The following is a 13,490-nucleotide window of genomic DNA, read 5'->3' as shown; positions in this document are numbered from 1 at the left end:
GTCAGTGCAAGATGAGGGGTGGATATGGGCCTACACAGGTGTTGCACAGTGAGGCGAGCAATGTGTGCGCACAGACCTGGTCACTGGTGTCCCACAGTGTCAGCCAGTGTCATGTCTGTAACTGGAAGCAAGGTGAATCAGAGGGGTTGCACACGTGTGTGGGTGTTTTTAGCATCCAGGGCATATTTGCATGATACAGTCAGGTGCTGTGTGGAGACACTTCCTTAGCCACTGGAAAGAGGATGGCTGTATGAGCACTTGCTCATAGGGTGTAACTGCCTTGGTCCTGGACCAGGCTTGGTCAGCTGTAGCCAGCTCTGAATGCAGAGACACATCTTCTGGAGTCTTTCTATAATACTGCAAGTCTTCAGTTCTCCAGGCCATCTTGGGATGAAGGTTAAAAGTCTGTCATCTAGTCCTGTTCTTGTTCCTGTACAAACTTCTACATGCAGTCTCTGAATGGGATTGGTGGAGCTGGGCAGCAGTAGGTGGGTAGAAGACATAGCTAACAAGCCCCTGGGTATCTTGAGAGCTCTTGTTGGGACAGGCAGAGAGGGAGTGAGGATTTCAAGGCCTATCTGATAATCTAACTGATCAGAGAGATGTGTTTTCCTATCTAAAAATAAAACAAGAATTTTAAATCAGAAAATAAACCTCTTGTGCTCTTGCTGTGATCTTATCAGTGCTGAGAATGCCCTCTGCTTGGACAAGAGCCACATCCCTCGAATTACTTCCCTGTCTCTTATCTCTTTCATCTGCATCCTAAAAGGCCACTGCAGAAACATGCTAGGTTTTCTTCTCCTAAAACAAGCAACCTTTTCAGCTTGGTGTTGAGCAGGAGATATGCTGGCCTGAGCCTTCTTGGCAGATGTCTGAGCTATTCACAAATGCAAGGCATACTAGGTGACAGAGCAGTATTGGTACAAACCTTTGGTTCTGGCTCCACAGCAAGAAGTAAAGATTTTTAAAAAATCAGAAGACTCTTTGTGTATGTATGCGTACATATATGCATACACGCATATATATGTTGCCTCTTCCATCACAGGCTCCAAAGGTGCTTTGCAAGCCTTGCTAAATAAAGCATCCCAGAGGCATATAAATATTACTATTGCAATTTCAGAGTGAGTAAAACCGGGAAACTGGCAGAGAATGTGACTTGCCTGAAGAGAGAGTGTGAGGAGAACTGGAGTCTGGGCTTTGATCTTCAAACCACATACCTTATCCTGCAGTCTAAACAGCTCTGACATTTTGGGCAGCAAAGAGCCCAAACTGCAGCTTGTTAACACTTTGTCCAACCCTGCTGGTTGTCTTTAGTGTGTGGCTGGGTGCCTAAACCTGAACCTGCCCTTTGGAAGCAACAAGAGAGACTCATCTCCCTGGCCAGCCCCTTCCTTGGGTTACTTGCTGGGCAGAGGCCCCTCATGGAGATTTTAGCACTCTAGTTACCTAGCACTTCAGTTACCTTTAGCACTCTAGTTACCTCAAGCTCATGTCTCTTGTTGATGGGCACATCTCTGCTGAGCAAAATGAAGGTTGTCATCTGCCAAGTGAGAGAACAAATACCCATTTGCTTATTGGGGAAACCAGCTCCTCCCAACCTAGCCATTGAGCTGCCTACTGAAGTTCTCTGCGTGGTGATAGCTGGTCCTGGAGAACCCCAGCCCTTGGTCTGAACAAAGTCTTTTGTTAGGACTTATTCAGAGTTTCTTCAGCATGAGGAAGGATCCAGTGTAGCCATGGTTGGAATGCCTTTGTTAAAAACTATCCCAAATATCTGGCTCCAGACATTGTTTTATTTAGCATTTGTTTTAATGGATTTCATGGCAAAGACTAACCACCCTTCAGCCTGTCCATAGCAGACAGAAGAGGGACTGTCATATCTCTTTTCTGCTTCCTTAAAGAAAATATTTTTTATTGCTGCATGCTTTTCATAAATTCCTGCCATGTATGTCCTTGTGCCCGTTAAATCATGTAAATGCTTGCGGAATACACATTGTGGAATAACCAAGAGCTCTGTAATGCAGACAGCACCATGAAAGTAGTGAGTCAGGAGGCTGACATCCTATTCTCAGCATTGTCCTTGCTTAGTGGTTTGATGCAGGTTGTAGGTCTGGTTTAAGAAAGGAAGGGCGAGGAAGGGTAGAAAGCTGGTTAGGGCTGAGGTGCAGCCCAGTGACCATCTGCTTCTGGGACAGACCTGTGTGTTGGTGGTAGCTGTGGCTGGTGATGCTGTGGTTCAAGGGACTGGGAAGTGGCAAGGCATGTTTCATAGAGAGGGGGACAGATTTGGTGACTTTTGGGTCACAGTTGGGTGATGGAGCAGAGAGAGGTGGGGGATGGCAGAAAGCCACAGCGGCTCTACCGCTGTTTTCTGAGAGACCTTCAAGTCCAAGATGGCAGATTAGGCACATCTTTTACCACTGCATCCAGGCCCATTGCAGTTGCTCCTTGCTCCCCTTTGTTCATGTGGCTGTGGGAACCTGACACCCATTCCCCCTCCTGCTCCCCAGAGCTGTAATCCTCTTTTCCCACACACCTCTCCCATAATACACCCACCTCCTGCACTTGGCTTCCACTGCTGGGGTGGTTTGTCCAGAGGCAAGTGCACTGTGTCAGCATGTGTTTGCAGCCTGCTCATGCCAGGGTAATTAATACTCACTTTGCAGTTTTAATTTGGGTTCCCTTTAAGTTAAAAGCAGCACACTGCTCTGTGCCAGCCTGGCTGGGGGGGAATTGGGTTGCCCTGACCTCATACAAACTGGAAGCTGCACATGCCGAAGTAGGCACCATGTGCTGGCTCTGTGAGAAGCACGGTTCCTGAGGTTCCCGACCCAAGGGAGGAGGACTGCCAGGGCAGCCGGCTGTGATCCCTCCAGAGGGAGGGAGGGAAGACGTTCATGCCACACGGGGAAGGCTGGAAAGGGGAAGGAGAGGACAAGGTAGTGTCACTTGTGTATAGACAAAACAGCTATGGACTCTCATATAGTTGAGGGATTTAGGGCCAAATTGTGCCTTGCCTGTGTCTGTGCTTGCTTTGGAGTATGGAGAGGACTTGTGCCTGTACCTCTTCCTGCTCTGGCACACGCAGACCATAGGGTGTCATCAGGAACTGCTGCAGGTGTGTGCAGGGAAGCACAGGCCAATTTGTATCAGGAGAAAAAGTGGAGAAATGACACAGCTCACTAGTGGGGGACAGGGTTAATTCACTTGTTCCTAAGAGATTTGTGTGGCCTTCAGAGGGACCCTGGAGCAGTGAGTTCCCCAAGTTGGCCAGGGAGCACTGACAACCTGGCCCTCTAAATGACCATCTGTCGCTTTTCCTTGTGGAGTCTCCTTCCTTCAGACTGTCAGGCAGGCAAAATCAAAGCTTGCAGTCCGCTTTCTCAAAGATGTGTGAGAGAGAGGAGAAGAAAGGCTTATTACACTGGTGCCAGCAAGGACCTATATCTGAAAGTGGCCTATTTCTGCTTTTGGGCAAGTGACCAGCAAGCATCTGCTAGGCCCTTTGAAGTACCTTCCAAAAAAGTTCAGTGTTGTCTGTCTGGTGGCACCTCTCGAAGTCTGGTAGTTGCCATCTAACAGGTCTGCACACACATTTACAAATGTTTGATAGATTTATTTTTTTTTTTCCCTTTCTAAGAGGAACAGTAATGTGTTTGTAAGCTATTGAACTGGTCTTTGCAATGTGATTGCATAAAAGGAAGTAGGTGTTAGGCAGCCTTATGTTGGTGAAGGAAGACAGACCTTTCAGCTTTTTAGGGAAGGGTAATGAAGAACACAGAAAAATAGTGATAACTGTGAAGTTTTGTTTTCCTTGTCAGAACAGCATTTGGAATTTATATTTTCTTTTCTTGGAAGAGAAGGGAGAAGAGTAGCCTTAAAATGAAGTTCAGTCATGGTTTATCTTTTAGCTCTCCCCTGAAATTAAATTGCATGTAAACTTGGGGTTGGAGGAGAGACTTTAAGGAGGGAAGAGGTTTGCCATTGAAAAGTTATTCTTTGAGGTACTCCAGGTCTGTGACTGAAATAAATTGTCAGGCCTCATTGGAGTTAATGAAGAAGCAGTTATATGTGAATTGCTGCTCCACTGGAGGAGCTGGTCAGTGACTTTCTTGAAAACTGCCTGAAGTGAGACTGTAATTGGAAAGAAATCGCCTCTCATCTGAGGGGCACAACATCTAGATGCTAGTTCATCCTGGCTGCCTGACTATGGTGTATGTATTATACACAGGAGAAACTGAGGCACAGATGATGGGAAGCGACTTGGTCAGGGCTGTGTCCAGAATGACAGATGTAGCTAGGAACAGGCCTGAAGGTCCCCTTCCCTTGCTCGCTGATGGTGGTTTCACACATCGAATTTGAAGTGTCACCAGTTTCTTTTCTAACTGCCTGGCAGGGCTGAGCAGAAGACACAGTGCAGTTAAAAGCAGTGTACCTGTAAATGTTCCCCTGGGGATTCTGACAGCCTTTACTCTCTCTGTGCCCTGCCTGAACATTGATACTACCTCTGGCTCTGTCCACTCCTGGGCAAGGTGATTGTCTCACAAACAGCATTGCAGGCAGGCACTCGTCTTTGCCAAGGCTCTTCTGGGGATTTATTCCTTTTCACACAGGGTGGTGGTGGGAATCGGATGCATCTTTACAACTTGCAATTACATGGTGCCTTTCATCCCAAAGGACTTTTAACAAGTGAGTCTACAAACTGCAAAGGGATCATTCACCCACCACTGAGAGGCATCTACCACTGGAAGGCAGCATCCTTTAAACAGAGCTCGGCAGTGTTTCCCAACCACCAGCTCTCAAGGGTAGGAAAGAAGAGACTCCTGTGCTTGCTTGGCCCTGAGTAGGAGATGGGTTGGCAGGGTGCACAGGCTGATCTGGTTTTGAATCCCGCCAAGATAGTAGAGCTCTTATGAAAGAGGACCAAAGAGTATGAAGCAGGACTTAGTTTTGTATCACCCTTTGCACACCACTCCCTTCCGAGACATTGTTGTGTTAGGTAACTTCATTTTTCCCCTCCTGTGGGGGTTGTCATTCCCACAGCTGAAAGTACACTTGGACCTGTGCTTGCTTTTGCTTTGTCCAAAGAAGAGAACCATACTTCAGTAGAATCAAGAGACCAAAACTGAGTTATTTCACAATCTGCATTTCAGATATTTTCCCAGATTTCATAGGGGTTAGGGATAGGTTTCTAGGAGGAAAGTGAGTTTGTGTTAGTAGATTTATCCTTTACTTGCTTGTCTTCTTGCTATGTACTTTTTCCTTGCTGAAACACAAAATTGTGTTACAGATGGATTTATGGAGCAGTTGCCCGTTTCTGCTTTCTGTGGGCTCCTAATATGATTGAAATTCTAGATTTCTTCTGTGGTCTCTGGCTCTCACAGGTGGTCTTTGAAGCACCTGCATCCAGTCACTATCTGTACCATCTTTAGGTGTGCTTTGTTAATGTGCTTCTGATATGTTTCAAGCCTGGTTGCTTATTTACCACCTGTATTTAATGGTGATAATGCAACTGGTGAGTACAGTACAGCTTTACAAGAGCATATAAAAGCATGTCCGTATATGAGGGAAGAAGTGTGTGTCTGGGTGCATGCTGACAAGTGTGTGTGACCAAGGCAGTCGGCATGTAGTTGCTTGAAATGTGTGTAACACAAGCCCAGCTCCCTTAGGAGCTCATCTAACTCAAGTGAGCTGTGCAATGAGCAGCATGGGCATCTGCAGGTGCTGAAGCTACTGTCTGTTCTGGGCAGTTGTACGAGCAAGTGATGAGCTGTGCTCCCCTGGATGCTGGTGGAGTTCAGGCCCTGCTTAGCTTGAGTTACGATGTGAGCAGACAAGATTTGTACAGGTGGGGACAGCTTTCCGTGTGATTTCCAAGTTGAAAGGAGGTCTGTGTGTGCACGGAGGGGTGTGGACAAGCGACCAGGGAAGTGCATGGGGAGCACCTGAGACTGTGAGAGCAGGGGAGCCTGTGGAAGCGAGTGTGGGGCTGTGTGACAGAGTGAGCATCTGAGCACGTGCGCCTTCCTGATGGCAACCGAGTGCTTGTATCTTGGGCTGTTCTCCAGCTGGGTAAATACGTTGCTTAACGAATTGAGGGCTCTGGTTAATGATTGCCATTAGCACAGGGCCCATATTAGGCTCCATTTTGTGTGAGTTACCCAGCTCTCTGAATGCCATTAAAGTGAACACACTGGCCTTTAATGTCAAGCATGGAGTGTTTATGCTCTGAGGAGCCTCTGCAGGAGCTGTCCTGGGGTTGCTCAGTAGGGGCTGTCAGGTAGGTTTATGGCAAGTTCTCTGAGGGCCTGCTGTGGCAGCAGCTCCAGCAACCTTCTGTAGTCAAAGCAATGTCCTAGGCATCACAGGCTGGTGCTATGTGCTTGAGAAGGGAGGCTGGCTAGGACATTTGCCCAGAGTACAGGGAGGCAGCTGGCCCAAGCAACAGGGTGGAAGGAATGTGTTCCCCTCTCTGGCAGCCAGCCCTGTCTGTCTTCTTTCTGAGAACACATCTACAGAGCTTTGCTTTGTGCTGCTCATCAGAGCCAGACCACCACATGCTGGGATTCCAAATGCTGTCATGGACTAAGCCAGATCAGGCCTAGTTATCCCCAGAGCAGGATACAAGCTCCTAAGAAAATGTGCTCTTCTGCAAGAAGAGAGGGAAGTGATTTGGTGCTGCTGCTTTCTTCCTTCCAGCAAGGTCACTAGCAGAGGTGCTGCCCTACCAGTCATGGAGTAGGTACAAGACAGACCTGTTCTGCTTAGGGTTGTAAGTGACTGTAGGTTGGACAGGGTGTTGCTATGAATAAGAGAAGTTGCATTACTGCCTGGACACAGAGCCCTTCTCACCTTGCCCTTGCCTGCTGTTGTGTTAGCTGCACTGTTGAAAGCCAGCCATTGTCCTGTGGCCACTTAAGAGGTGCCATGATGAAGAGGCAGGATTGAATGCAGTTTGAGCCTTACTTGCAGGTGTCTGGCCACCGGAGAATCTTTGCATCTTCCTGGGTCTTCTCATGTCCCTGTCCTTCACCTCAGCCCTTGTTATGTGCCAGTCTCTCTTGTGATGTTTTGGGAAGGCTCTCTGCCCAACATGTTGGTGCCAGAAGGAAGCCTGGAGAGAGACTCCAGAGTGCCTTCCCACCCAAAGCCTAGTGAGTTTTGTGGATGACTTTCATCTGTCCTCTGGACCAGTCTTTCCCCAGCATCTTCTCCATCTGCCATCCGCCAGAAATGAACTGATTCAGCTGCCTTCCCTAATCCTGTCTGGCATTTCAAAATGGAGGGGACTGCCAGGTTCTTTGTTCCCATTCCCTCTTGGCACTGGTGGGGGACCTTCTCTGCTCTGGAGAAGGACAAATGTGCTAATTTATTCTGCCCCTTAGCTTTGAATAGGGGTTGCTACGTTACCCCCCAGCTCTGAGGTTTGCCAGAGCACACACCATATATAACCCCACAGCAGGTGGCTATTGAGTAAAGGCGCTTAAATCTGCCTCTCTTGTTTCTTATACTGCTGGCCAAGGTGTCAGGGGGATGTAGTGAGGCATGATTTGCTGGCTCAAACTCCAGGCACAGCTGATGCCAAGCACCATGTTGGCATTTTCCATTCTCAAGTGCCCATCTTAATTTCCAAAGGAGGTACCCACTAGGCAGGAACACGTTGCCCACACTGGCTTTTAAAGAGGCCCTTTCTGAAATGAAGGCTGCCCCATGGGACCAAGCTGCGACCAAGATCCTGGGAGCAGAGGCTTCCAGATCCTGCTGCAGTGACTGCAGTGCCGAGGACCTGGCTTGTACACTTCGGTAGCTCTCTTATTTGGTGTGACTGATTGGGTGAGCCTGACCATTTCAGCAGCTTTCGTGGAAAAGCTGCACGTGCTTGTCCTGTCGTGACAAGTTGAAACCTAGCCAGGATAGAGGGAGGTGGGTCAAAATATTACCTTGTTGTGCTGTTATGTCATTGCAGCTGTTTGATAGACCTGACCTTAAAGTGCCAAAATGAACCTCTGTCTTAGAGGAGACAGTGGAGTTGGTAGTTGTTCCTAAAAAGCCTAATTCTTTGAGAAACAGTCCTTTAGTGCAGGCTGAGCAAGGGAAACCATGTGTCTTGCTTAGGAAAGGCCTGAAAGAGTCAGCAGGGAGGCACATAACACAAAAGCTCTGGCCAGATCTGCTCCCACTGGGTTTTTTCTAACCTCCGTGAAAACAATGCTGAAGCCCTTCCCAGCAGTGGTGTAAATGAGATGAGGGGACATGTGCGTGAATTTCTAAGCTGATGAACTTCCCAGCGTATGGCACTCAGTAACTCACACCTATCCCTGGGGATTGAACTCTGCAGGATCATGACTGAATACTCTGCTGGCCCATAATGCCATGAGACCTTCTCTCCTGGCCAAAGAGTGTCTGTGAAGCTGCTGCCCCACTGTGCTTCTGCTTGCATAAGGAAAGAAACAAAACGAAGTTCCTGAGAAGTAAAAGGAAAACACTCCCTATTTAACAGAGTAGAGTCACTTCTTTGGCACCATAATTCCACAGGTCTCATCACAGCCTATTGGAGAACAGCATTTTTGTCCTGTCATGCAGTGTAAGGGCTGCTTGGCTGCTTGGGTATTTCTGGCCTCCTTGATCTGGATCTGCTCTGACCATGTCCTGAACACTGGGAGCAAAAGGGGAGAGAATGGTCTTTTGTGACCATGGTACATCCCAGGCAGGATCTTTTCCCTCTGGGCATCTCTCAGCTATTCCTCACTGAACTGTGGAGTCTGAAGCCAAAGCTCTGGAGGGTTTCAGTGTGTTTGGGGCTTATAGACTAAGAAAAGGTGATTTGTGAATCCTTATTGGAGAGCTGTTGAAAGTAGGACTGAATAATGAGTCTTCAGAGATGACTTGATTTATCTCCCTTCTCTAAAAGTGTGGTAGATCTTCCTTCAAGGCCAAGTAAATTTGACTTTAGCTTTTCCACACGATACCTTCTGGCATTGGTGCTTTTCTGACTCTGGGACTCTAAATGCATCATGGATATCCTGTATCAGTTAGTGGTTACAGGTGCCATGAGTCCTGGTCATGTGGATACCAGAGATCACAGTCCTGGGAGGGGAGTGGACATGCATGTTTTCTTCTTGAGAGATAGGAGCAAGGACATGAGCAAAGCACTTCACTGCAAATGTTCGTGCCATTTGCTGCAAGTACAAGTATGGCCATGCCTTCAAGGGGGTGTAGTCATACAAGAGGGGGATGTGACAAAGTACTTGAAGCAAGAACATCACTGTTTGCAGCTTATATGAGCACTGACTTCATCTCTCTTTTTATTCCCCTGCAGAGCATCAACGGAGGCCGCCCACCGCCCCACTTTGTGTATGATCCATCCACCTTTGCCTTCCGTTCCCTCAGCACCTTGAAGCCGCTGAGCCCAATAGCTCCAGTGGAAGAACCGTCATGTGCCTACTGAAGGAGTTTCTCCAAAAACCTCAGGAACTATCAACCAGCCACCTGCCTGGCAGGGAGAAGGGGAGGTGGTGATACCCAAGGGGATGGGTGGGAGAAGGGGACAATGACACATCTTTGCAGCACAGCCTCTTCGGAAGCAGGAAGCATACGGCTTTGCAACAGTGCCTGTTTTCATACCATTGCCATATCTAAATAGTGGCAAAGGGAGAGATTTTTGTCGTTCAGGGCAAAACAAACCAGTCAGGTCTACAAACTGCAAAGACAGCCACTAAGGCAGTGTCAAACATGGGGATGGTGGTAAAGGAAGATAACCCTGAGGGGTTCAGGGGCTAGTATGGCCTACATGGCAGCAGAGATGAGTGATCAGGGTGTGAAACCAAGTCTGGTCAGTTTCCCAAGAGTACCTGGGTCTACAGTGCTTTGTTATAGACCTAACTCTTCTCCCACTCAGAAGTGAGCTCAGGATTGGAGACAGAGGCTGTACAGGGCTGCCTGCAAAGCAAGAAGATCCCTCTGAGATATAATTGTATTCACTTCATGCTCTCTTGAGTGGAAGACCCTAGGAGAGGGAGGTGGGAGTGGGTAACTGGCACATCTAGTTGTGTGTTCCAGCGGGTCTGCTGGCAACTCTGATATCATCTGAAATGGGAGGCATGAGCCTCTCACTTGTAGATTGGGGGTTAGAATAAAATTTTATTGATAGAATGAAAGGTCTGTCTTCAACTGTCCAAGAAAATGCAACACTCACCCTCAGTCCTCTCCGCATCATCAGAGAGAAGAACTTGGGGGTGGCTGTGTGCTCTTGGGTCTCCTCTCTGCTGAGGCTGTGTTCTGGGATATGCAGCACTTCTTCATAGCATTGTCCCAATGCACTGCTAGCCTAATGTGATGCTGAAGGTAACTGATATCAGCAAATTCAACAAAATCTAATGTCTCTGGCAAGCTTTCCACTCCCTTGTTATGCTGGCTATTAAATTGAGGTAGACTCTTGTATCAATGCAACAAGTATTCCTAGATGTAGCATGGAGTGGGAGAAAGAAGTCTTTGTTTTGTGGCCACCTGTTGGTGGAAGAAACAGGAGAAGAGCTTGGGTGAAGCTGTGGGGTATTTCTCCATAGACAGTCCTGAGGCAGTCAGGACCATGTTGGGCCTTGCAGCTACTGGAGTTTGACTGAGATCTGGCCTTGAGGCATGCATGTGTTTTGTACCATGAGGCAACAGCTAATAGAACAACCTCTCGCCTTTCTTGGTGAGGCAGAGGAACAAGGCATTGTTGCCCTTGCTGCACCTCTTCGTCTGGCTGTTCCCCACCTTGAGCCTGTATCTGGCTGAGTGCAAGGGGGAGTGGGTAGTTTACTTCTTGTCTGGATCAAGAGGAGCAACTGTGAGTAATACAAAATATTTTTTGGTTTTAAATCTGCTCCAGTGTGGAGGTCTTTGTTACTCTTTGGATGAGACCAATGGTCAGTCCAACTGCCAGAAGGAGGCCACACAATGAACCAGCATTCAGTGGTGCTTTCTGGGCCTGTCATTGAAACCCTTGGGGGACACCCAAAGGCTGTGTGGGCCTGGGGACCTGAATCCTCCACACCTACCCACCACCCTCTCCAACCACCTTGTAGGCAGGCAGAGCAGATGGGCAAGGCGGTGAAGGGACATCTGTCCTGAAGCTGCCCCAGCTCTGCCTGCTTTTTGGCTCCACAGCTGGGCCACCCTTTGCACCAGCACCACCTCCAAGGCATTGCTTGTGTTTGCTGGTGAGATACCTCTGGCAGAGCATTGTTGTTTCCTGCAAGAAGTCTCTTCTTCCAACAGAGGCCGATTTCTCCTGCCCTTGTAGACACTTTACTTTCCTCGTTTTAATGGCACACCTCAGCTTTTTAACTGCTGCCACATCAAGCTGACTAGTGCAAGACATGGAAGCGTTGCCCTTTCGGACCAAATCCCTGTGCTCAGGAGAAAGGACAGCTGTAGCCTGGTACCTGTCGGAAGAGGCACGTTCCACATGCAGGTGGCTGGGGCTGCAACCCCTGTGTCCCCAGGCTTTGCTCAGCAAGAGCTGCCAAGGTGTTTCTGCCAGCCTGCAGGTGTGGCAGGCTGCCTCTTGCTGGGTGGCAGTGGGGAATGTGGATGTCCTGCCAATACTGTTGCCTTTTAGTACTTTTGTAACTTTTCTCTGTCTTTTCCAATCAGAAGGAAAAAATAAAAAGAAAAAAAACCCACAAAAAACCTACAGCAACAATGAAATAAAGTGTAACAGCTGCTACATTCACATCTCTGGTGGGTCTCATGCATTTGCCAGCTGCTGGGTGTCTGTGGGCAGGCATGTAGGAGGGGATGAAGCAGAGTGAGCCATGACACAGCACTGCCAGTCCCAAGTGCTCCCAAATTCCAAGCTGTGTCTATAAGAGAAGTGATTTGAAAGCAAACTAGCAAGAGCTTTTCTGAAATGAATGCCAGTTTTGTTTGGTTTTTTTTTTTTTTTTTGCATGTAAGAGCTGCTCCCTTTGAGGCTAGCCCTAATATGGTATGTTTGCCCTCACTGATGTTTCCCTTACCAAGAAGGTGCTTTGGCTTTTGAGTGACCTGCCTATTATTTGGAGTTTGAATGTGACCTGGCTGGAGGTCTACATCCCCCCAAAACAGAAGGGTGGGTGGCAGTACAGCTGGTCTTTGGCTTATAATTTTAGCCTCAGTAAATCTTGCATCTCTGTCTCAAGATTCTTAGCAGCCCTTTTGCTTACAGCCAGAGCATGCATGCTCTGCCATAGCATAACTCTAGTTCACCCCTTCCTCAGGATCTTGCTCTGAAAACTACATCTCAGGTACTTGTAATGTGTATTCCCCACCCCTTGCAATCTCCTTGAGCTAATTCCTGTCTCTTTCCTGCACTGCTAGTTCTGTATCGTAACCAGCATCTCACAAGTCTATTGTCTATCTCCCCTTTTCCAAGGCCTCCAAGAGATACCAGCAGTCCTACTTAGGCTCATTCCCAGGAGGCCTTTTCTGCTCTTCCCTCCAAGCTCTGATCTCCTCTAGGCTTCCTGCCATTTCTCTTATCTTAAAATCCTCCCTTCTTTGACAGCTGCAGCTCATTCTTAATTGGCCTTGGCCCATTTTCCAGGGGTTGTAAGGTGGACTTGCTGGCTCCCCCAAGTCTGTTGCTCTCATACCTCCCATACAGAAATGCCTTTCTCTGTGATGTTTCTTCCAAAACAGCCAGATTGCTCAGTGCACCCACCTTTGGGGCCCTAGATGCCATTCAAAAACATAGTGGTTGCTGCGACTCCATGAACCCTGATCAACTCTAGGCTTCTGCCAGGTCAAGCTTGTTTATAAGTAGATAAGTGCATAGAGGGGGATGTGTTGACCTTCTGTCAGCCAGGCTGTAGGTACGGACACTGATTGTGCTTAAGGCAGAGGAGCAGAAATCTGGCACAAAGCTTTGCAGTGTGCAGTCAGCTACTTGGCCAGGGTGAGCTGGGGTGTAGAGCTGCTTCGGCTGCCCCAGGGCTGTAGTCTGGGCCTTCAACACGTGTTTGGGTTAAATTTAATTATGCCCACCCTGATCTCTCCCTGCAAGCTGAGTCTCTGAGTTAATGATGAAACAGTGCAGTTTTTATGGTAAAACATGATGATAAGCCTTCATATAGCAACAACTCTGAAGCTATAAGAAAGCATGTTGGTGGTATTCATGAAGGTCTTAAGGGGTGCTTTTCAGCTGCAGTTACCAGTGTAACTGGCAAAGGAGGCTGAGGACATTGGCCTCACTTGGATGCCAGACCCTGGTCTGGGAAAGGGTTTGCCAAAGACCACTGTGGAAGACATCAGCAGAAACCAGAGAAATGAGAGTTAAGCTGTGGTCTTCTGAAAGCTGTTATTGCTGTAGCTGCTGTGCCCTGCTGCTGCCTCTGGCATAAATGAGTGTGGGGCTGTTCACTCTGTGGCTTCCAAAACACCTTCTGCAAAGACTCTCTCCACTGCTGTAGCTGGCAGGGGCACCAGCTGGTGTGCAAGTGAAGCTTTTTGCAAGCGTGGTCAGC

General features: G+C 48.2%; 1 protein-coding gene across 2 annotated transcripts in view; it reads left to right on the top strand.

Moving 5' to 3' along the window:
* The window catches only part of LOC308038371 (uncharacterized protein), a 58,117-nt gene extending 45,827 nt beyond the window's left edge, over nt 1-12,290 (top strand). For both annotated transcript variants that reach the window (XM_080340866.1, XM_080340865.1), the window contains one exon: nt 9,320-12,290. In XM_080340866.1, the coding sequence (XP_080196992.1) occupies nt 9,320-9,448 (129 nt within the window). In that variant the 3' untranslated portion in view covers nt 9,449-12,290. The remainder of the gene's footprint in view (nt 1-9,319) is intronic.
* The last annotated feature ends 1,200 nt before the right edge of the window (nt 12,291-13,490 follow it).

This window comes from Nesoenas mayeri, assembly GCF_963082525.1.
Source record: "Nesoenas mayeri genome assembly, chromosome: 3".
Lineage (NCBI taxonomy): Eukaryota > Metazoa > Chordata > Aves > Columbiformes > Columbidae > Nesoenas > Nesoenas mayeri.
The sequence above is the reverse complement of the archived record's forward strand: the minus strand, read 5'-3'. Positions and strand labels throughout refer to the sequence as shown.